Raw genomic sequence first — 24,754 nt, 5'->3', positions numbered from 1 at the left:
TCACAAAAAGAGCAAGTTGCCCTTCTTGGAAACAGAGCCGACCACATTGGCAGTATCACAGTATCCCCAGAAACAGCCCTCCACACTCACAGCACCGCTGATGGATGCTCCCATACCCATGTTGGCACTGACCTTTATGGTACTGCAACTGTTTACTTCCCATGCAGACTTTGCCATCACCTCGATACTGGGCACTTTTTTCTTCAGTAGTGGAGGTACAGCCATGCACAAGGGACCCAGTAGAATACTGCCTCCATCCACCTCTGCTCCTGCCTTTTCAAGCTATGAGGAAGGAGAAGATGAAGTGATCAGTTTTTCACCTGGCCACTCCATTTCATAGCAGGCACCACAACCACCACAGTTGCCAAAACAGTATGGCAGCAATGCACCTGGCTTCCACCCCTCAGTCTGCCATCCATTTGGCAAGGCTGGGACCCATGGGCCCTTCACAGAGCCAAGCATGCTTCTTCTTCAGTATCCCATATTCCCAGAAGTGGCACAATTTACACCTCTGGGAAGTTACACACTCTATGACAACACATTCCGTACCCCTGTCCAGGGTGCTGGACTTCATATTGGAACAGAAGAAGCAAGGACTCACCAGTAGTTCCCTATGAGTGCCTCCCACGCCCCGTCACAATCTCCAGTGCACACATTATCATAGAAGGCCACATGCTTTTTGCATATCCAGCTACAAAGTGCTTTCTAGAAGGGCTAATAACATCTTTCCCCCCACTAAAATAGCCTTTATAGGATCTGAGCATGGTCCTCCGAACTCTCACAGGGCAACCTTTTGAGCCACTAGCCACTTGTTCACTACTACACCTTTCAGTAAAGGTTGCCCTCCTGTTTGTGATTACTGCAACTAGAAGGTCAGCAAAATAGCCACTCTACTGGCTATTCTCTCTCCAGGTTTCCATTGTTACTCTTGTGTGGAGCTCAGATACCTTGGTTATGCACACCTGCATAAATTGCTAAATATGCTATAGCCTGGATAGTGGCAGTACATGCTTCCTCACACTGCCTCATGAGACCAATAATGGGTAAGATTAGGAAGCAAATCTTGCCCTTCTGTAAGAGCCCATGGAGGAGGTTGTCTCCATGCCTGAAACATGATGCAGCAGTGCTCCACAGGGCTCTGGCTAAGTCCATGCAGGGAGATGTTTAGGAGGGAAACAGCCAGGGAGAAAGATGAATCCACTGACCTAACTCCCCATGTAGGGGGAGCAGCAGCTGCTCAAGAGTCAAATGCAGCCATAAGGGTGGAGAAGGAGTCATGGGTGCTCAATGAGTTGGATGAAGGATGTATCTTGCATGCTGCACTTCTTGCAAAGCCATAGACATGACATATGAGCGGGGAAAATTTGCCTCTGGAGCTTAATCACATGCAATGGCTTTTTATTGTCTCATACTCATCCACCTTGAACATAATTACTTAATTAAATCCTGAACTGGGCAGTCTAAAATCCCATTTATGACAAGATCCTTTTGGAGCATAATAGTCTTAACAAGCGTTAATTTTCCGCTCTGTCTTCCTGTCATACTTACTTACCCCTGCTAAGGATTAAGTGATAAAAATGTTAGGTCGAATAGTGAGGGGGAGGGGATAGCCAAACAACAGTCAGTTCACAGCAATGCTTAACTAGGCTTTTTGCAGTGAAATAGGCAGTTGCACAACCACTGTCTTGGATTTGAAGCTGCAAAGCAGAAAGCCCTGTTGTCTTTTATCACAGCTTTAAGCATTTTATTTCCCCTTGAAAAAATAATCAGGCCCATGTCTACACTAGCCCCAAACTTCAAAATGGCCATGTAAATGGCCATTTTGAAGTTTACTAATGAAGCGCTGAAATACATATTCAGCACCTCAATAGCATGTGGGCAGCCGCGGCACTTCGAAATTGGGCGGCTCGCTGCCGCACAGCTCGTCCCAACAGGGCTCCTTTTCGAAAGGACCCCGCCTACTTTGAAGTCCCCTTATTCCTGTGAGCAGATGGGAATAAGGGGACTTCGAAGTAGGCAGGGTCCTTTCGAAAAGGAGCCCCATCGGGACGAGCCGTGCGGCGGCGAGGCGCATCAATTTCGAAGTGCCGTGGCCGCCCGCATGCTAATGAGGTGCTGAATATGTATTTCAGTGCTTCATTAGTAAACTTCAAAATGGCCATTTACATGGCCATTTTGAAGTTTGGGGCTAATGTAGACATGGCGCAGATGCAAAAAGAACATTAACAGAGAGATAGCTGTGTTAGTCTGTATTCTGTCAAAAAAAACCAACAGTCAGGTAGCACCTTAAAGACTAACAAAATTATTTATGACATGACGAGTTTTCGTGGGACAGACCCACTTCTTCAGATCATAGTCTTACCAGAACAGACTCAATATATAAAGCACAGAGGTTCAAAAATTGTTATCAAGGTTGGCAAATCAGCTAGAAGAGCAGAGAAAGGGGGGTGTGGGGTGGGGAAGTAAGTGTTAGATCAAACATCAAAGTATGTGAAAGAGTCCTTGTAATGGGTCAGGTAACTGCTGTCCCTGTTCAAACCTCATGTTAATGTGTCAAATTTGAATATGAATGTTGGTTTTATATATTGCATCTGTTCTGGTAAGGCTATATATCTGAAGAAGCGGGTCTGTCCCATGAAAGATTGTCACCTAATACATTATTTTGTTAGTCTTCAAAGTGCTACATAACTGTTTTTTTTTTTAAAGAACATTGTAAATCATAGGACAGATCCTCAGTTTCTGTAACTGGCAAAACTTTAGTGAACTTAATGGAACAAAAGGGAAGGTTGTGACTATCTTGCCTGGCCTCCTGTATAACACAACCAACAGGACTTCCCTCAATTCTTGTTTGACCTAGAGGAGATTTTTTAGGAAAGAATTCAACCTTGATTTAAATATCGTCAGTGGTGGAGAATTGAACAGAACTCTTGGTAGGGTATTCTAACAATCAGTTACTCTGTTAAAATTCATCCCTAATTGCCAGCCTGAAAACACTGGCATCAATTTGCTGCCATTGGATCTTGTTATACCTTTGTCTGCTAGACCGGAGAGCTCTTTTGTCCCTTTTGCTTGCTGTGTAGGTTAGATAAAGACATCCCCCCAACCTCCTCTTTGTTAAGCTTAAGAAAGATGAGTTTCTTGAGTCTTTACTATAAAGCACAGTCAGAGCTAGATTAACCTTTTGTGAGCCTGGTGCCTACACACTTGTGGGCTCCCATGGGGTTAATGGAACATGGTGCAAAGAGGACAGTCCCCAAAGTGAGCAGCGAGCCAGAGGAAATGGTGAGGGAAGCCCCATTCTGCCAAGCTCTGTGTGAGGGCACTCTCCCCTCAGGAGCAGGCCTATGCCATGCAGCTCCCCTACTCGATGCACCTCCTGACTCTCTATGGCCACAGCCCCCCACCTCAGATCCAATATGCCAAGAACCAACCAGATCCCCTCTCACAAATGCCCAGGGCCCTGCACAACACCACTCCTATCCAGTGCTGCCCTACCCACTGCCCCACCAACTGTCCAGAACCCCCACTCCTTAGTGCCCCAAACACATCTTTCTTGCTGCCTCACTGCCCAGCACCTCTACAGAGACCCACTCTCCCACATCCTGCCTCCTGGCTGCACTCACCAGCCCTGTGGGAAGTGACTGCACTGGTGGAGCAGCCCAGCAGACACAGACAGACGGCTGCTGAGGCAGGGAATGCAATCGGCCAGGCAAGGGCCTGCTCCAGCCAAGATCCCTCAAGACTCACTAGCCTTGAGTAGCCCAGCCAAGGTCCCATAACTGCCCCCATACACACCTGGCTAAAATTGCCCAGGCTTCTGCACCAGTCCCAAGTACCTCAGTTCCTGGGGAAACAGGCTGGGCCCAACAGGTGGTAGGAAGCTGAGATTGCCCAGTGCCGGAGGGGCACTGGGATCTGGCCCCAGGAAGAGGGAGCAGAAAAGAGCAGGTGGGTGGGGCCTGAAGTCTAAGAGGAACCCTTGATCAGCTGGTGCATAGGCTGAGAGGAGTGAGCTGTGGTCAGGGGAACCAGTGGGCTCTGGTGGTGTAGGGCAAGTGGAGCAAAGATCAGTCTCCTTCTGAGCATGGGCCACTGGTACCATTGAAAACTAATGCTCAGTGTGGGGTTGACAATCATCATTGCTTCTGGAACAGATCTAATCTTTTCTTTCTCTACTACTTTTTGAGCCACCTAACTGTCTGCAGAACTACACACCATTATTATGCATTCACTAAGTTCTTGGATTTGAGCACTGTGGTTGCAATTTATTCCTGTAGAAATCAAGCTCAAGGCCAGTTAAGTGATGCGTAAAGTCTGAACTTATTCTAGTGTTCTATACAGAAAGGGAATGTCACCATGAACTTTGGACAGGGTAAAATGAGTCATTTACCTATATGTTTATGGTTATTCAGACCTCAGTGATAGCAGATGAGGAAGGATTTTCTTGAAGTTAAGGGTCTAGAATGGCACTCAAGATCTGGGTTAAATTCTTGACTCTGAGGTCGGTTCAATGTGTGACCAGCAGACTGTCATTTAGGATCAGATTGTCAATAAAGCACAGCCTCATCACTTGGGGGCAGAATTTCCAAACAACTCCACATGACTGGTGTAGAATTCTGAAAGTCAGGTCCTTATTTAGGTACAAGAATGGGACATGAGTTCATTTGAAAATGCAACCCAACTGCAAGTATTAATTACCAGAAAACGATGGTTCTTGATTAGTTGTTTTTTTTTCTGAAATAATACTACTAATGAGTCTTATTTAATTAGATTGTATGCTCTTTGAAGCAGGAACTGTCTCATGCCCTGTAGTCATGTCAGCAGTGACTGACTCCCGGGACATCTCTTCCTGACTAGCAGTAGCATAGCAAGCGTTCCCTTTCTAGGGCCCTGGAGAGAGTACAGAATCGCCATACTGAGCCAGGTAGCTTCATCCCTCTGGGCCTTCTGAGCAGGAGGAGTAAATTCAAAGGACCTCAGAAGCACAGACAAGGGATGGTGGACAGACTACAGGAGAGAAAATCATTTTCCAGAAGCCTGACTGAGTATTAAGTTTGAGAGGGGACCACAGAAAAGGTAAGTGCCTTCTCCACATGAAACCCCCTTGGAGAACATGCAGGGCTCTGCTCCTCTGGAAACAGTTTTGTGTTGAGAGACTGACTGGGTGAATCACAGGGGGCCATGCCCCAAACTGAAGTGATGGATTGGTAGAAAGCTGAGGGAAGCAAACTTGAACTTACTGCAGGGAGGAGAATGCCAGTATTGCTGCCCACAGGGCCTGGGCTGGGAGACCGATAGGGTTGCCAACTTTCTAAATGCACAAACCAAATAGCCCTGCCCTGCTGTAGCCCTTTTTCAAAGTCCCACCCCCCTCGTTCACTCCATCCCCCTGCATCTGTTATGAGCTCTCCCCACCCTCATCAGCTGGGGGCAGAAGTTGGTGAGTGAGAGTTCTGGCTGGTGAAACAGGGTCTGGGGTTGAGCCAGGAATGAAGGATGCTGGATGAAGGAGAGGGTGTGGGTTGGGTCAGAGGCTGGGGTGAAGGGGGTAAGGGCTCTGGCTGAGAGGTGAAGCTCATGGGCTGGGCTTGGGATTTGTGGTGCGGGAAGGAGCTCCTGGCTGAGCTGGAGGTTGGGGAGCAAGTGGGTGGTGCAGGATTCAAGGCTGATCACAGCTTATCAGGAAGCAGAGGCTGGGTCCCTGAAGCCCTTGGGCACATCATATGGCTAGGGAGATTCTGCATGTTGTCCTCACACCCATAAAAACCACCCTGTAGCTAATGGCAATTGTAGAGCTGGAACTTGTGCAGGGGCAGCCCAGGGAGCTTCCCTGCACCTACAGGCCACTGGGATCTGGTGGTTACTTCTGGAAGCCACATTAACTCAGGACAGGAAGGGAGCCTGCCTTACTGCAGCAGGACTGGGGGCTGGCAACTGAACTTTTAACATGCTGGTTGGCAGTGCCAACTGGAGCTGCCTGGGACCCTTTTTGGTCTGATGTTCTGGTCCAAAACCAGATGCTTGGCCACCCTAGACACAGGCAGAGGGAATGCCTGGTTCCTGTACCACTCCCTTTTAAGGAGTCTCAAAATGGAGCAATCTAGATACATGGGAAAATAAAAAGATCAGGATTAAATATCACTACAGTCTTGACAGTGAACCAAAAGGTCAGAAAGTGGGTGTGCTTACCCTTAGGCATCCCAGCCCAATCAAATGACTCCTGTGGTGGGCTGTTCCCTTCTAGTGATTCAGTCTTCCAGCCAGGTCACTTTAAACACTCTCTTTCTTTCTAGGGTATCAACATTCCACATGGCAGGAGTCATCAGTATGACATTTTCTGCTCCTCTTCCACCCCACTCCTCTGTTTGACAAGTGACCTTACGTCTTCTCTCTGGAATCTTTTAACCAAACTCAAAATTAAAACATAAACAACAATGAAAGCAGCTCCTCTGCTTGCTTCATTGGGCAGGAACTTTTAATCCATCCTGCATTCTCTCACAGACACATCAGCATTACCTCCCTGCACTCTTGGCTGTAGTCTGGACATTCCAATCCCATCTACCCTCATGGCTGTCTACCTGATGGTTGGCCTTCTTTCAGGCCCATTTCAGGGCTCTTTGCTCTCAGGGCTTTTCCCCAGGGTATAAACTACTTCCTGAAGCTACTCTTCAGTTGAATATCTTCCTGGGTTTCTTTCCTGGAAGTCAAGGTCATGGCATTGTGTCAGGGCTCACCACTGGAGTGTGCTTCACCCTCAGGACTTCTTTGTAGCTCTCCAGCCTTCATTTTGTATTACACAGAGATGAACTGCACAATTCCCCTCCCCTGATCTACATAAAAGCCACCTGTCCCTCCGTATTTGAGTTTCTTCTTTAATTAGCTCTGACCCACCTTCAGCTGCAACCAGATGTATTAGGTATCTCAGGCCCAACCGAACCCTTTCAAAGCCAGGATGAAGTGTATACTTCATCACAAATTCCTAGCAAAATGGGGCCCCCATCTCAGCTGGGGCTTTCGTCAACTACTGCAAATTGTTATTTTATTATTTTAATACAATTAAAATAATAATTAATCACAACAGTAAACACCTATTTCAAGTCACCATTTATCTTCACTGTCTTCTCTGCCCCTTGCACAAAAAAAGGTTGAATGATTGTTGTCTGATAAATATCTATTCTATAATTAACAATAGAACCTTTACGTAGATTCAGAGTGAAATCTTCCACAACTCACTACAGTGTGATAATGTGAGGCATACAATAAGAACTTTACCCATGGGAGGACATATACAGGTTTCAGTACCTTCAGCAGATGTGAACCCCAAAGCAGAATGTGGAAGGAATATAGCAATGGCTTCTTCATGACTCCATGGACTTCCTGAATTATTCTTGGGGTATGTGGTATGTACAATGTGAATAAATAGCTTGTTTCTGGCTTACCACACACTGTGGTACTCAAAAGCACAGAGCTGATAAAGAAAAGATGGAGGCTAAGCAAGCTGAGAGCTGAGGGACTAATATGCAGCAATGCTAATTCCAGTTAAATTCATACTGCGTTGAAAAAATCTGCTGTTGAAGAGCAGCTTGGCTTACAAGACGTGGTAACCTGACTATCTCCCATCAAAAACATTTAGAGAATTTCACATTAAGGTGAAAGAAGTCAAGTTACTTTACTTGAATCTATTGTTGCGTTGCCTAATTTGTGAGGAAAAATTTTGCTCTTTTTTTTCCATTTTAAATGTACGTATGAATCTTTGCTTACCTATTAGCAAAATACATCACCTCTCAGTGGCTTTCTATAACACTCTCAAACATTAAACATAAACACGTCATCTGTTTCGTATAATAATGGCAATTCAGAATGGCTACACTAGATACCTTGGTGTAATAGATCATCTTAAGGCACCTCTGTGGTGATGTTATACAGTTATTTTTTATATGGCACATGTGAAACTGTTGAACAAACATGACCAATCAGTTCTGAAGAGCTTTCTTTAAAACAAACAAACAAAACATACATACAGTCTTACCTGACGTGGTCTTTTAATAAGCTACAGGCCCCTCTAGTTGCCATGGGATCCTACACATCTAGCTACTTTCTTCAGTCAGTAATTTCTCCGCTAAGTCAGCTAATCACTTGTACAGTGATCAAACTGAGAACCTTACAATTGACTATGCCTATTGCAAGTCTTGCTGTAAATTATGTAGCTTTGTTGCATAATTGAAACTACAGGGAAAATCACACATTTCCTAACCAAATCCAAAATTCAAAATTTGTTTTCAACAATTTCCAAATTGTGAATTTCAGGGAAAATTCATTTTCAAAAGGGCTTATACTCATCAAACTTGAGTGAACAAATGCGTGTGGAGTATGGATACATTAAGATTGTGACTATTATTGAATCAAAATTTTCTTTTGAATTTGAATATTTGCAGGATTCTCCCCTCCTCCCCAGCCAGACACACTATTTGCTCGGCTGTAATAGTAAAGGACTGATCCAAAACTGATTGCGTTTGATGGAAGTCTTTCCACTGACTTCACTGGGCTTTGTTTTCAGAACAATTGTACAACCTCAAAGCCAGATCATGCCACACTTTACTTTCCAGGGCAGTCCTGTTGCGTTGATTAAACCTCTTGCCATCCATGCACAAGAAGAACCCTCCACTACACCTTAATTCACTTTGTGTTGCCTTTGCTGTTGAATGAGTGATTAGGCATGACATCAGGAGAGAGCTGGCCACAGGCAGGGCAAAGGAGAAGTTAGGAGGCTGAGGGGCAATACAGAATACATATTGTCCCACAACAGTCTTGTAGAGATCCTCCTGCTCCAAAATATATGTCTAGGCTGTAAAATTTGTCCATTGCCCCTCTTTATAGAAACAGAGAGAAAGCCCTGCTAGTGTATATACTATCAAAACAAAAAAGCAGTAAAGTAGCACTTTTAAGACTAACAAAATAATTTATTAGGTGATGAGCTTTTGTGGGACAGACCTACTTCTTCAGATCATAGCCATACCAGAACAGACTCAATATTTAAGGCACAGAGAACCAAAAATAGTAATCAAGGTTGACAAATCAGAAAAAAAATTACCAAAGTGAGCAAATCAGAGAGAAGAGGGGTAGAAGTGGGTGGGAGTCAAGAATTAGATTAAGCCAAGTATGCAAAAGAGCCCTATAATGACCCAGAAAATTCAAATCCCAGTTCAAGCCATGTGTTAATGTATAGAATTTGAATATAAAAGAGAGTTCAGCAGCCTCTCTTTCAAGACTGTTGTGAAAATTCCTCTTCAGTAAGACGCAGACTTTTAAGTCATTAACAGAATGGCCCACTCCATTAAAATGTTGGCTGGCCGGTTTGTAGACCAGGAGTGTTTTTATGTCTGTTTTGTGCCCATTAACTCTTTGTCTAAGAGAGTTTGAAGTCTGTCCAATATACAAAGCATACAGTGATTTCCATTAATAGATTGCTGTAGTGTAACTGAGGGGTAGCTGTGTTAGTCTGTATCTTCAAAAACAACAAAAGTCCTGTGGCACTTCATAGATTAACAGATATTTTGGAGCATAAACTTTCATCTGATGAGGCGGGTCTTTGCCCCTGAAAGCTTATGCTCCAAAATATTTGTTAGTCTATAAGATGCCACAGGACTTCTTGTTGTTTTTGTAGTGTAACCGTAGCCCCGGTCACCCCTTTATTTAAGCCTTTCATGGAAGATCCCACCTTTGTCAGCTTGAAGGAGGATTTATTGCAGTTCACCATGAAGCGGCAGATGTCCAGCACGGGTAGGTCAGTTTGTAGCTTCTGCAGTCAGGAACCACTTCCAGCATCCCATACCATGGCAGAGTGAGAGGCCGCATCGCCAGCACACACCAAGATGCTGCTGTCCTCCTCTGGACTCTGAAAGATGGCATTTTTGGTCAGTAGTTTGCAGGTGGGTCCTGCACTGAATGTCTGAACAGTGTGACAGGAGCAAACCACATTGACAGAGGCATCTGTCAGTTAGCTACAGGACAGTTCCATGACCACACAATGCAGGCAGTTATTTCTCTTATTAGGCCTGTATGTTGCAAGGCAGTGCCGAGTGATGATTTCAGTCTGAATATCGATGCAGCCACCAGGCTCCAGCGGCAGATGGTGAGGCCAGTAGGAGTGGCTGGCCTTCTGTTCCCAAAAAAAACCTCCTTCTAAGGTTCCAGCTACTACTCCACCATACAGCAGGGCAGCTGAGGCCATCCGGGGAAGGCATGATAGGGACACCATCGGACATCTGGACTTCTGAGGGGCTAGTTCCTGGACATGAGAGCTTGTGTCCCTTAGATTATACACCAGGATAGAGCCCTTGACCAGATCAGCATAGATGTAGTTGGTGTCATCCAGGCATCAGCAGCAGCTCCAGACAGGGCGGCCAGCATTGTACGTCTGGACCACAGTATTTGTTGTCAAACTGTAAGTTTAACTGTATGGTCCAAAGCAGCAGGCAGCAACAAGCCATCTGTCTGATTACTGAAGGCCAGTCCCCAAATCTGCTTACTGTGGATAGGAATGTACTGACTGACTGACTAAAATATTCAGTGAAACCAGGTTATGGAAGAGAGGAATGGTAAGCTTTTTAGCATGGGATTTAAAAAATAAAAGCAATGTAGTTTAATTTTAAATTCAAAGCAATATTACGCATGTACACATGCACACCCAACTATAAGCATCACGGTTTAGAAATCCCCATGCTGGCCTACATTTTGTCTTAGGTTTTACCTGGGTAACCTGCTGGAAGTTGATGGGAGTTGTTGAAGATCAAACAAGGTCACAACTCTTTTTTGTATAAAGCACTTGCTACCATTTCCTCCAAGGCTCTTCCCCTTTCTCCCTCACTATTTCAAAATCTGGAGTTAAGAAAGTTTACAGTAGATGTGCATGCTGAAATACACTAACCATAGAATGAATATTGCTCTCCTGATTTGCTGCATCTTTGTTGCACAATACTATTTCCAGTAGCCTCCCAGGTTTAAACAAAACTTCTCTAGCACGTTTTGTATGAAATAAGGAGGTGGAATCTTGAGAAAAGCCTAAAGGGTAAAGCATCATTATTTAGAATGTGCAATTACAGCATTTCCATTGTTAGTCACAGTAGGACACCGCTCAGAAACCACACACGGCAAGGGAAACTAGCACAAATCTGCCAAACCTGAACTTGATTCTCTGTGCTGAGGTCCTATTGAAGTCCATGGGTAGAGAATCTTCAGGGTCAGATCCAAGTGCCTTAAAACTGATTTTTCTACTGCATACTAGAGAGCATTTGGAATTCCATTGTTGCTACATGAGTACTGTATTGCATTAGTACCTCAAACTAAGGCTACATCTACACTACAAGATAAATTTGAATTTATTTATATCGTTTTTCTAATTTTGTAATTTATAAGTTTGATTTTGACCATCATCACATCACACCTTGCTCCCCACAAAGTCAAGTCATTGCTGCCACACACACATTGGCTATCATTGACTGTTGCAGTAGAGCATTGTGGGAAGCTAGCCCACAGTTTCCTCATCCCCGTAGCATTCTGGGTCTGCTCACTGGTCTTGACATCATCTTCCCCCATTGCATTTTCATCATCTCCCTCCCGATCCCTGAAAATAATGCAGAGGACACTCAAAATGAGAAGAAAGAGTATTTGGTTTCCCCACACATTATATTGCCATCACAGGTCCAGCAACTGTATTCTCAACTGGACATAAACTGATGATTGCATGGAAGTGATCCCTGGACATAATGCAGGGGCCCAGAATGCTTTTTAATTTGAGAGAAATAGAGGAAGAAAGAAGTCTTGGTTTCCCCATTCATTAGGTTGTTAATGGGAAGTGTATGTGGCTTTCCAGTGCACTATAAGGCTTCTGCACAACGACTGTGTTCTCAACTGGCCATCCACTTAGTATCCCACCTCCTATTATTGCAGAAATGTTATCCCTGAAAATAATGCAGGGACCAGAATGTTTCTTACATTGAGAAGAATGTAGGAAGAAAGAATTTTTGGTTTCCCCATACACTATATTGGTGTTGGGGAGATTCCTAATGTGGGGTCCTGGACTGTTTTTTAAAGTTAGAAGAAAGAAGATAGAAAAGTGCAGGAAGAAAAAGAATTTTGGTTTTCCCCCAGAGGCAGCAAGCTCAGGTATGGGCCAAGGGGGTGGGGGTGGGGAGGTGTCACTGGATGACCAGTTGAAGTGGTCTTCCCCAAGCGGCAGAAAGCCCTTTAGCCACCGCGGGAGACTTTTCCCCAATGGCACCAGCAAGCCCAGGTATGGACCAAGCGGGATGGGGGTTGGGGGATCAGTGGATGACCAGCTGAGTTGTTGCTTCCTTGGCAGCAGCAAACCTAGGTATGTGCCAAAGGGCGGGGAGTCACTGAATGACCAGTTGAAGTGGTCTTCCTCTGGCAGCAGCAAGCCCGTTAGCTGCCATGGGAGACTTCCCCATGGTGGCAGCAAAGCCCCCAGTATCTTAACCACCAGGGGAGATTTCCCAATGGCGGCAGCAAAGCCCAGACTTTCTTTCCCATGCAACTGGCAGCATTGTCAGCACCGAATGGCAGGCACATTCTTTTATTGGGTTAGGTTGGGGGCTACCCACATGATGTGGTTGAGTGAGTAAAAGACCCAGACTGTGTGGCACCTGTGGAGGAGTGAAGGGGGTTCACACACAAATGTAAATGGCTGAGGAGTTTCTCGGTGTGTTATGCAAGCACGACCCCCAGCACAGCCTTGTTGACATGTGGTACAGTGTGTCAGAGGCTTGCGCCAGGCAGCTCATCAAAAAAATAGCAAGTGTACAGACAGAACTGCGAACTCCCTGCAGGGGCTATTTGAATTGGTAGATGCACGCACACCATGAACAGCACAGAAAGAAAAACATTTCTCAGGCTGTCATACTCACATGAGCCCACAGCTAAAAGCTCACTGCTCCCACTTGGAAATTCAGGCTTTTCCTGTTACTGAAGAGCCTCTGCCAGAGCGGAGCACTGAGAGGGGCATTATGGGTTACATACGGGACACCTCTGGGGTCTAATAAATTCACTTTTAAGGCATGGTGTTTAGACACTTGCATTTAATCAAACTTCTGAATTCAAGTTTGACGCTATATCCGTTGGGTAACTGCGATTTTGTAATCTTGAGATTAATGCATCCAAAATTGAGCTAATAGGTCTTTACAGTGAAGACAGTCACATGGTAAAATTGAGCTAACTGAATTAAATTTGATTTTATCTCATAATGTAGACATAACCTAAGAGATTTAGATTAAGACTCTGACAGCTACATGCTGTACAATCACAGAGAGACAGCCTCAAAACTGAAGATCTTGTGATCTGAATAGATGAGATCAAGGGTGAGAAAAAGCAAGTTAAAAACAACAAACCCAAAAGATTAAGTGACTTGCCCAACGCACCTCTGGCAGCATGGGATGCAGCTAGCTTTTACAGCCAGTTCTCAAGTCTGTAGGGTGACAAGCATCAGAGGGGTAGCCCTGTCAGTCTGTATCTGCAAAAACAAGTCCTTTGGTACCTTATAAACCAACTGTAGTCTGTAAGGTGCCACGGGACTTCTTGTTCTCTATATAAGATAATTCACAAAGTGTATGGAAAAATGAATTCAGCCTGCATAAAACCTAAGCAATCATGAGTTGTTTAAAGAACTAAGCAGATGGAATGGGGGTGGAATTCATTATTCCAATGCCATCAGTCCTTACACATCTACTATTTCAGGCCATAAAGCAACCTAGTTGCCATTGGGGTATTTCTCATTTCTTCTCAGGTCTATTTCTAAACTCATTGCTACATATCAGCCTATTTGGGACAAGCACAGGCTCCCGCTGTATACGCCTGGGCACTCTAACCTCATTCTTGGCTTATTTTACCCCAAATATGTAATTACTAGCTCTTCTCAACATGAGTTTAAGTCCATGTCTAATTTAAAAATAACAAACATTCAGACAATTTGGGCGGCACTCACAGAATCAGTTCCTTCCCACACAGTCTGGTAATCTTTCCTGCTTTGGTTTACTCTATGTTTAAATAATTTAAACAATGGTGGATGTCACATATAAACACACATCAACATGTATTAAAGCAAGTATACATGTCTGACATGCTCTAACCAGACATTCATTTGAAAGATAGTAGGTCAAAGGAAAATCTTAAGGGTTGACACATGGGTCAAATTTCCCCATCAACAAGTAAACCTAAGGGAAAGGGCTAGACGATAGGAAAAACTCTGTTTAGTTCCCTTCACAGAGCTCATCCCCCCTTATAGCTCCCATCCTTTCAGGTCACCACTACTCTATCATAGTTTACACAGCAAAGCATGTACCTTGTGTGTTCATTTACCAAGAATGAAGATAGACTACAAGGGAATATCCAGAGTATCAATACATGGAAATTCTGCACCTTAAGCATGTTACTCCAAACCTTCTGTTCAGAGGGAAGAGGATTAGTCAAATGTAGATTTTCAAATTACAGTCAAAATATTTATTGCCTCGTCAAGCAAAAACACAAGGTATGTAAAAATTTCTGTTTGTGAGCTGAACAAGCTTCTTCTATCTGTTTTCTCACGTAGGACTATGTGGCTCTAGGGCATAGTTACCTAAGAATAGCTGATCCCAGGGGAAGTGAATAGAGGTTAATCAAATACCTTATTTTACTGTAAGATTACCTTTAGGTCAGAAAAGGAGAACCAGACAAGTAATGCTGATAAGAATTTCTTTTTTATGTTATTCCAATAAAAAATACATTCATACAGAAATATAACAATCTTGCAAAAAACAATTTCAAATAAAATCTTGTAAAACAAAACATTTTTACAAAAATCTTACAAAGAGATTCTTTAGATAACAGGGTGCTTCAGAAACAAAAAAAAATTCACTAATAGAAACGTTTTCTTAAATTTCAAGCAACTCTTTTTTTTTTTTCAGCTTGATTGAGGCTCAGTTATCACCTGAACAGAATGTACTTGCTTATTTGGAAAAATTACAGGCATTTGACATATGGCACAAAGCCCCACCCCATCCAAACAAGTCTGATGGTATTTCACAATCGAGACAAGCCAGTGCAAGTTTTTTTTTAAGCTTTTGTTTACCTTCTTGCTTATCAGAGTTATTATGTCTAAGCATTGAGCATTGCAAATGAGGATTTTTTTTTTTTTTTTTTTTTTAAAGAAACAGGAAATTCTCCAGGCTTTTGCTGTTTTGTTTTTTGGGGGGGAAAAAAAAAGTGCATTTTCAGGCATTTTAATACAAAAATGAAATGAGAACTTAGGCCCGTGTGTTCTTAGAACCAGGTAATTTGCATATACTTTTCTTTTTTAAACCATTTATGTACACTCTCATTTCTGGGAAACTCTGCCAAAATATTAGCTCAGTAAGCAAGACCAAAAAAAAATTATATGGTTTAACTGCATCAGTGTGATAGTGAGCAGGTTTTCAAAAAGGTTTACTACTTTGGGACAAACTATTTATAATCTAGGAGAAGATAACTTAATGTCTTCATTTTAGCTAACCTATTTAAAATTAGCATTGAACCCCCTATAGTAACTAGCTCACTTTCAGATCTTCCAATAAATGAGAAGGCCAAAATCTGAACGTATGTTATCTGAACCCAGCTAGTATTCGAGCAGTCCATTCCATTTTAATGGCCACGGATATGCTACTCCAGACAAGCCAACAACTACAAAACAGAGTCAGCAGTCTGAGGACTGAATGCCAACAAAGCTTTCTGTAAACTGTTCTGCTAAAGATGCTAGATTTTAAATAGCTCTGGTTTTCTTTTTTGCCTCCTTTATGGCCATATTTGGGGTGGGGGTGGGGATCTTCACAGACTGTTTTGTTTTCTAGCTACAAGTTCTAATTTTTTTCCTTAAAAATATTTATATATTATCTATATATACACACATACACAGACTGTACACACAAATATACATACACAAGAATTTTTCTGCCCACTTTAAAAAAGTATTATAGTTTCCTTCTGTATTACCAACAGATATCTAGATATATAGATGTGAAACTTGTGCCTTTTAAGCAAATACATCTTTTAATACTCCTGTATCTTTAATATGCATGAAAACATTACATATTAAGTACAGCTGGGGTGTGTATATACACAATTGTTGTGCAAGGTCAATATAAAAAAAGTCTCAATGTGGCAGAACTGGTCAGATATTCAATTGCTGTATGCATTATACTGTAACACAGTCAAATTGTGTAAGTTAAACAAATACTGTACTGACATGAAGGACTTTTCTCTATATTTGTCTTTGTGAAGGAGGACCCTGGAAGTAGCCTTTGCCCCCACCCCCCCCATTATACATTTGATTCAGTACAATGCCAGGTGAAAAAGGAGCCTTAATAAAGCATGCATCACCCATACCCCTGTATAAGACCCCCTGCAAGAGAAGGTCACTTGCATAAGGCACCATTATTAAGGTCAACAGTGCATTAAACAGCTAGAAAACCAGAAATTAGTCCTCAAGGCATAAATAAGAGAAAAATTAGCTGCATGAGAAAAATCAGTTTCTAACCTATAGTGGTTTTATCCACCCAACCAAAAAAAATTATTCAGGTTCCACATATTATGTAACATTACACCAATTGTATTTTAGCTGCTCTTAACTGGAATCAAAACTGCAGTCCTGATTAAAGAGTGGAAAGGCATATAGTTCCCCAGAACCATGCAATAACCTTTGTATTATAATGAAAAGTTATAGTTGTGTTATATTTGTAAATACACAGCTTATACAATGGATTACAAATGAGCTCTGTAGCAAGTAAAACAAGCTACTTGACACATTGCACGTTTAATAGCTGCATCAGACACCTAAAGCTCCTCTCATACAGGAAATGGAGGCTCCCCCATCTCCACTCTGGCGTCCTGACTTTTTCCCCCCCATCTTTTCCTTCTCCTCTCCATATTTTCCCCTCTAAAAGGTGCAGACACCCTCCCCCCCGCCCCTTGGAAATGATTGGTGGTCGTCCCATCTTGCAGTATATTCCTCACATACAAAACATTCAGACTACTTTTTTCTCTTACAGTTATAAAACAACCACAAGAAAAAAAATTTGCCTCAGCATACAGCCATCAATAGATCCTCAGTAACAAACAGTCACCCAATCATTAACATTCTCAGTGCACATGCTCACGGCAAAGGCTTAGGAGCCACTCAGAAGGTTAGGTACCAGTGTATGAGTCCAGGAAACCCCAAACATCACGCACCACGGTTGCCATGCCGTTTCTTACGTGACTTATTAGCCCTCAAAAGACCTTCAAGAAAGAGAGGTCCTGGAGGCAACTGGGTAGGGTGCAAAATGGCATGCTTTGGCTGGAACACGCATCCCTCTTTTCAAGGCTGTTCAACCTTGAAGCCGCTTAGCCCACAGGATTCACCTCTTGACCCATTCAGAGGTGTCGCTTCATGTGAAGAGCCAGGTGGTCAGACCTGGAAAAACACCTGAAAAAAAAAAAAAAAAAAAGGAAAGTTGTATCCATGTTATTCCATTTTCACCGATGTGCATTACTAGAGCTCAATTCCTGACCATTCATGCAATAGGATCTTTTTTAAACTGTGAAAATGAAATAGTCCCTCAAAAAGAGACTAGAATTAATTTCCACTGAAGCATTTATTCATCAGTTTCTCCACCAACGAATCTTCTATCACCTAGACCTTCTTCCCACCAAGCATTATAAATACCTTTGTTTAAAAAAGGGCAATTCAATTCACATACCTGTCACAGTGACTACATTTAAAAGGCTTAGCACCAGTGTGCTTTCTGAAGTGTCTGGTTAATTCATCACTTCTTGCAAAACGCCACTCACACCCTTCCCATGAACATCTGTAAGGCTTTTCTCCTGTAAATAAAGAATATTATAGATTAACCATCACTTCACTCAAACAATGAAGATTGTCTCATTAAATGTTGTACATAAAAGATAGCCATTTTCCAATCATAACACTTCAGTATTTTGGGGAATGTAGGTGGCAGAAGCTTGAAGAACTATTATGATGCTTACTTAGCTGTAACGTTTCCATCTTTAAAACAAAAGGCATCCTAACCAAAAGAATCTAATAAGCACCATCTGAGAGGGAAGTAAAGAAAGCTAGTTAAAGGCCAAAACAAAAAAAGCAGTCAAGTAGCACTTTAAAGACTAACAAACTAGTGACTCTGTCACTAAAGACCAGATACTATCAATCATCCTTGTTCACCTAGAGCAGCGTTCCCCAAACTTAAAACATCTGTGTGCCCCTTTTGGCCTTATTGACGTACACAGTGCCATCCCAGTGCTTATCTCCTGATTTATATTAATTTATTTTCTGCCTTCTACACCTTGAAATCCTTTCTAGTACCACTTTGGGAAACACTGATCTAGGGCAGTACTGTACTCCATGAATAGTGCCATTAGCTTTTTGACAAGATGAGCCAGGATGGCAGAGTCTGGCCCACAAATGTTTTGATTCACTGATATAAATAAGTTACTGTATGCCTTCACAGTCCTCTGTTCCACATATTGCCTGTAGAAAATAGAACCTTTTCAGGATGACCCAGATATAGTGGATGAAAAATAAATAAAAATTAGAATTACTGGTTTGAATTCTGCTGCTTTCACACCTAGAATTTGAAGGAAATACTACCAGCATTTCACAGAAATAGGTATAGCTACGAATCAACTAAAGTAATAGTCCTGCAACAGTTATGTAGCTAGCAGTTACATACAATATGTCTGCTCAAGAGCCAGTACGTCAATGGAAACTGCTCCTTCTTTTTTGAAAGTGCCTTGTTTTATTTCACTTCTGTATCAGAATGGAAGGCAGTCAGCTACATGACTTCCAGAAATGGGGGAAAAAAAGAGTTAGGAATGCTGAGCCGGTAGATCAGACTAAGGTGCTTCCTTTTGCATTCCTTCATTTGGCATTTCTGAAGAACAACCCCTTGACTGACACATGAAAGATGAAGTACATTGCTCCTATCATTGAGCAGCGACTGGTGAGCCAACCAGCTGCTCATAACATCTAACTTCAGACATCAAGGATGGCAGCACATTTATACTTAAAAATCCCCTCCCTCTGCCAAAAACAAAACAAAACAAAAACAAAGAAACAAAAAGCCAAACAAAGAAGATACTGTGCCAGCTACACCCACCATAAAAACATTATGCAGGCCTTGGAATGCCTATTCACTTCACTGTCATGAGCATCTCATACATTGATTTTTGTAATCTATGTTTCAGAGTAATAAAATGTTCTAGTCTCTTTTTTAAAGTGAAACCATGAAGCAAATGTTACAAAATTTCTAAGTCCAGTCTGGTTTTATGACAGAAAGACTGGTACATTGTGTGCTTCTCTGATTTTTGCTAAAACTAGTGCACATAAAGGTAGTTTGAATAATATGTGACCAATGCACACTGCACTAAAACAGCCGCAGGTCTCGAATGTATTAACTTAATAGTCCTTGGTGTAGCAGAGTTCAGTAACATTTTTTTTCTTTTGAAAGCATCTACTTCCACTTTGAGTTCTTTTATGTGAAATCCCTACTTTTGTGAAAGTCTCAATTTATTTCTTTCAACTTGTCAGCAAAACAGATCTGCTGTCTAATTTACTTAAGGTGTTTTTTAAAAGATTAAATGATTCTGCAACCTCTTCGGTTCTGTCTAATTGGAATTGGAAACCATTTATCTCTGACAGATGACCAAAGCAGCATTATAGTCAAGACGCTTCAGCTCTGCTTATGAACAGAATGAGGAAGTGAGGTCTTTCATTCTGGTAAACCTCTGAAATAACTGAATCATCTTCCCATTCTTGGGCTTTCACCCAGTGATTGGGTAATGTTATGACAACACTGCCATCAGGGTATTCCCTACTGTAGTCTCCAACTCCTAACAGAAACAAGGTCACTAACCTGTATGAGTGCGCTGATGTGCTTTCAGATGTGAACTTTTGGTGTAAACTTTCCTGCAACCGTTGAAGTGACACCTGTGGACACGTCTCCGACCATCGGGTGAAGAGTCACCATTGACTGGGGTACCCCTTTCTGCAGTCTTTCCAATGGTACCGGTACGAATTTTACCAGGTGAATGTAATTCACCTGACATACAATTCCATATCTGAGAGGAAGGCTCCTTGCTCAACTCAGGAGAAGAAGGGGGAGTAGAAGTGACAGATGAACTCAAGTTTCCTGAATTGGCTAGGACATCACTTATAGGATCAGAGGTAAACTTAGTAGTAGGTGACAGTTCCTCAGAGCTGTCTGAAGACTCACTGCTGACATCAGAATTCAAACTGTTGGTTTCTAAGTTCTGACTAACAGGACTGTCCTCTTTTGGAATACATGCACTTTTCAGTTCAGATTCCTCCTTTTTTTCACGTGCAAGGATAATTTTGGTCCAGAGATCCTCTTGGCCATCAAATTTAATTTCAGATGCTGATACATAGCAGGGTTCACTTTGAAGATACCGTTCCAGCTCTAAACAGGTCTATAAACAAACACAAATATTTTACAATTTTTTTTTAAAAAAGAGTAAAGCTTAAATTTCAAGCAGCATGCAAAAAAGTGGGCTATTTTAAATTGTTAGGTGCCTTACAAATTTGAGAATATTCCAACCATAACCTAGTGATTATTGCAGTAAAAGAAACTCAGTTTGCAAGAACTGGGCAAGAGTTCAAACACTAAGCTAAAGGTGCAAATCAGTCAAAAGTTTTCCAAATATTATTCTAATGAGTCAATCAAGTTATAATCCCCTTCAGAAAAATTTTATTTGAGAAGACTAGTTCTGAAATCACTACAGAAACCTAGCACATTTTAATCAGGCTTCTCTACACTTTCTAATGGACTCATTAATATTTCCAAATCATTTGCTATTGCTTTCACATAAACACAAGGCTAAAATGACCAGACATGCCTCCTTAATATCCTAGGGCTAAACACAACTACCACAACACTAGTGTTCTCAGATATGCAGTTAAAAACCTAAGTGCTGTGTCACAAAACAAAGCCACATTCTACTATGGCTGCAAGTAGCTGACAATCCGTATTCAGGGGACATCAATGGAACTGCAGATAACCACCCATTTCCTGTGTGTGAGAACTCACTCAACCGAGTAGAATTTCAAAGAATGTCAATTCCAAGTGCACTGCCATGAACACCACATAAGGTTAGCTGCTTACATCAGTGGTCCCAATAACATAAGAAATGTCAACAGAAGAAGGAGGAAAAAGAGTTCTAGAATAGTAATGTGCTATTGTAAAGGAAAAAGGGAAATTACTCTAAGGTCCTGCTGGGAGTCCCACAATGAACAAGAACTTTATCTACTGGCCAAGAGTGCAACTGTATGACTCATCTGTTTCTTTCACGTAATGCCAAAACAGACTTCCTTTTAAAATTCTGACCATCAGCCAAGAAAGTACTCTGTTCAAATGTACATACAATGGGACATGTAATTACCCCACACAAGGAGGAAAAAAAGGAAGAGGAGGGGGAGAGAATCTTCCAAGTGGTTAAAACTGCAGCCATCAGCATTCCCCTTACAATTTCAAACTTTCTAGCCGTTCTGAGGGAGCAAAAGTGGTAGGAAATGTTGAGACCAGGGGCTTTTGTTTTCCACTTCAAGGTTGTTATCCGCATGGATGTACTATATGTTGGATCTACCCTTCTGACAGTTCTTACATAGCAGGCTTCTGTTCAAAACTGCGTTTGTTTTATCAAGATTATTCCTCCTAAAACAATCTTGCAAACACAGCCAATCCAAAATGCTACATTTTTACTCCTCCAACTAAGGACAGTTTCTGTTAGAATATGGATGTCCCTCGACAACACCACTCAGCTCAACTGGATCGAATGTCATGGTCAAGCCGAGAGTGTGGTCAAACAAGGAAGAAGGAAAGAGGAAGAAAAAAAATTAAAACTCACAGATAATCAATATCCCTGTATCTGCCGATCATTAGGCAACAGTTTTGCAGCGCACATTTTTCAAAAGGCTGTTACGACACAGCACAACAAAGCATTGATCCCCCAACGAAACAGGAAAGAATATTTATTAAAATCTTGTTAAACTAATATTCTGGCTAATTTGTGTTCCTCATTATGTAGATTAGCAACAGGGATCAAAATGAAGCTCTCCGAGTTTAAATACCTCTGAAAGCTACTGGGAACCAGTTCTGGCTCTGTGCCAAAATCCCAAATGCTTGAAGGAAACTACTTAGCTCAATTTCAATCACGTCCTATTGAAGCTGCCCGGGGTGGGGGGTAGGAATTGCATGAAATTAGTAGGCATATGACGATTGTAATATTTTGCATTTCAACCTTCCTGAAGCTTTTCCTGTCTTTCATACAAACAAGCAGGATTTGAGCTGGTAATTCTATTTGTTAAAAGCAAACATCACGGCAGGGAGTATAGTAAACAACCCCATCCCCTCCAATAAAAAGCAAGACAATGCAAAAAGGTCAAAGGCAATTTTGTCTCAGGCAATCCAATTACTGCGACAGGAGGGGGAAAAAACATGTCCATTAAAGGCAAGAAGACCCAGTTCTTCCTCCTCCCAAACTAAGACTCGAGGCAATTAGCAAAACAGAATCATTGTCATATGACTGATAACTCACTGGTTGTGCAAATGCTTTTTTTTTTTTTTTTTTGGCTAGCCAACAACGAAGGCAGCAGGTAAAGCTTTGTGAATCTTTACATCAGCAGCCTCTTCAAAACTACCAAAACAAAACAAACCCACCATACACCAATGGGCGAAAAACAATTCTTGGCAAGTAAAGGGGGATTTCAGATGACAAGATCCAGCTGTAGCGTTTGGACTTCATACATGCATAAAACTTTTGATAGGAACAGCGCCGGATTAAGCGAAAGCAAAGCTCAGGAGTTTGTATTGCACGCTGGTCGTTGTTGTTTTTGAGGAGCCAAAACACACACACACAAACAACCTCCCTCCCGGAAAAAAATAAAACGAATTCAAACACATCGACCTCTCTTTTCTCAACTGACAGTTCCTCTTATACTGGGGAATGAATTAAAAAAAGAGAAAATCCGTTGCACTGAAAATATTTCTTTAGAAAAGTAACCTTCAAAAAAATCAAAACACCTACTTCAAAACTTTTGCTAATATCTCATTTCATTCTCCCCAAATGCCCGGATGACACTTTGGCATTTTTATCAACTTATCCCTTTAACGTGGCTTAACAACCAACAACAACAGCTTCGTTTACCTGTTGCCAATATTCCTCCAGAGATGGTAAAGCTGAGAAGTAACCAGTGTCGTGTACAATCTGGAGTTCCTGGAAGATGCTGCACATTGGGAGAACATCCATGACTGAATTGCAACAACAAAGTCAATTCTGGTTACAAAAATACAGATGCCTCCTCTATGGGTAGAGGAGGTGTGTGAGGGGAGGGGGGGAATGTCAATATACAGTCTGTTTCCAAACTCCCCTTTACTCCAGAGAAGAAAAAAATACAAAAATATATTAATTCCTTTTGGAGATTAGGAAGAAGAAAAAGCAAAGTTTCATGCAAAGTTTAATTGCACAGCAATTAATGACGTCTCCAAATGCTGCTGCTGCTGCTGCTGCTGCTGCTGCTATACTCTCCCGTAGCTCGCAGAGGACACTCGCTCAGGAGCCTACACAATATTTGCAAACACTGAGCTGACTGCAAATGTAACCCCCTGCAAAACTTCCCTGTTCTAAGCTCTCCTTGGCCACAGTCACAGCCACAGCCTCCGCCTCCTCGCTCCCCCACCCCCTTCTCGTGTACTCCCTCTCCCCCTCCCCTCGTGATCCTATTACGCTGCCTCGGAGCGTTGCCCAATCTCTTCCCCCAACTCGTTACGCTGCGTTCCAATGATGTCAGATTAGCCCAATCGCCTTGCAGGAGTCATCCCAGCCCCTCCTGGCGTGACCAAGCCTCTCCGTGACGGCTGCTGCTATTGGTGAGATTCGAAATTCGCTCAATCCCGATTGGTGGGCTGGGCTGCAGGCTATTTTTAGCAGGGTATATAAAGCACAAACTGCCGAGCTACAGAGAGAAAATAAGATTGGAGTGGGTTGTTGGAGTGGGGGTGGGGAGGAAGGCCTGGTGTCGCGGGTAGGCGCTAGGGGCGCTGCTGGGCCGCGCAGGGAGGCTCGCCGGTGGGAAGCCGCAGCGAGCAATGCCTGTGCGGTGGTTGCTCGTGGATGCGCTGAGCCCCGAGCGTCAAGGACTGTCCTGCCCTAGCGGGCGTGGGGAGGGAGAGTCAGTGGAGCCCCGTGGCCGCAAAGCAGCGCAACACGCAGACCTGGGTAGCGGCGCGGCTGCTGCGCCACTTCTGGTCTCGGCCCTGGCTCACTGGCGCTCCCCGGGCGGGCGGCTGCAGCCCCGACCTGCTGGGGCCCTCGCTGGCGGTCCCCATCCGCTGGTGGAGCCCGGGTGGGGTTAATGTCCCTTCAGCGGGGCGCTTCTGAGCCATCTCTTGCGCTTTTCGTACCTGCCTGCCGTGCCGGGTGCAGCCGCTGGGCGGCTCTCCCCTTTGTCCAGCCGGGTGAGTTAGAGCCCTAACGTCCCCGCTGCGAGCGCTGCTCCGGCTGGGGGAGGGGTGCGTTTCCAGGTGGTGGTCCTTGATGTTCGCAGCCCCAGACGCGTTGGGGCCGTGAGTGGGAAAGCCCTGTTGTGGTTGCTGGAAAACGCTAATAGGGAACCCTAAAATCACCAGGTTTCCAAATAAACCTTGTAACCCTGTGGTTTGCC

The 24,754-nt window shown here is 43.0% G+C and overlaps 1 protein-coding gene and 1 pseudogene across 1 annotated transcript; both read right to left on the bottom strand.

Annotated features, from left to right (window-relative positions):
* Positions 1-17,265, bottom strand: LOC142008332 (E3 ubiquitin-protein ligase RFWD3-like; annotated as a pseudogene).
* KLF6 (KLF transcription factor 6) lies at positions 15,831-23,702 on the bottom strand. The gene is made up of 4 exons (XM_074985009.1): positions 23,239-23,702; positions 19,932-20,505; positions 17,763-17,886; positions 15,831-17,488 (listed from the first exon to the last, which is right to left on the bottom strand). Exons 1-4 carry the CDS (start codon positions 23,338-23,340, stop codon positions 17,437-17,439), a joined length of 852 nt encoding a protein of 283 aa, XP_074841110.1. The 5' UTR covers positions 23,341-23,702; the 3' UTR covers positions 15,831-17,436.
* Between the last annotated feature and the right edge of the window lie 1,052 nt (positions 23,703-24,754).

The sequence above is a fragment of the Carettochelys insculpta genome, chromosome 2 (genome assembly GCF_033958435.1).
Source record: "Carettochelys insculpta isolate YL-2023 chromosome 2, ASM3395843v1, whole genome shotgun sequence".
NCBI lineage: Eukaryota > Metazoa > Chordata > Testudines > Carettochelyidae > Carettochelys > Carettochelys insculpta.
The sequence above is the reverse complement of the archived record's forward strand: the minus strand, read 5'-3'. Positions and strand labels throughout refer to the sequence as shown.

Excerpts from the sequence above, each read along its gene's own strand:
- KLF6 (XM_074985009.1), bottom strand. The coding sequence starts at position 23,340 with ATGGATGTTCTCCCAATGTGCAGCATCTTCCAGGAACTCCAGATTGTA. Across the intron at positions 20,506-23,238 it reads TGGAGGAATATTGGCAACAG|ACCTGTTTAGAGCTGGAACG; the intron begins GTAAACGAAGCT and ends GTTTGTTTATAG. Across the intron at positions 17,887-19,931 it reads ACATCAGCGCACTCATACAG|GAGAAAAGCCTTACAGATGT; the intron begins GTTAGTGACCTT and ends CTTTATTTACAG.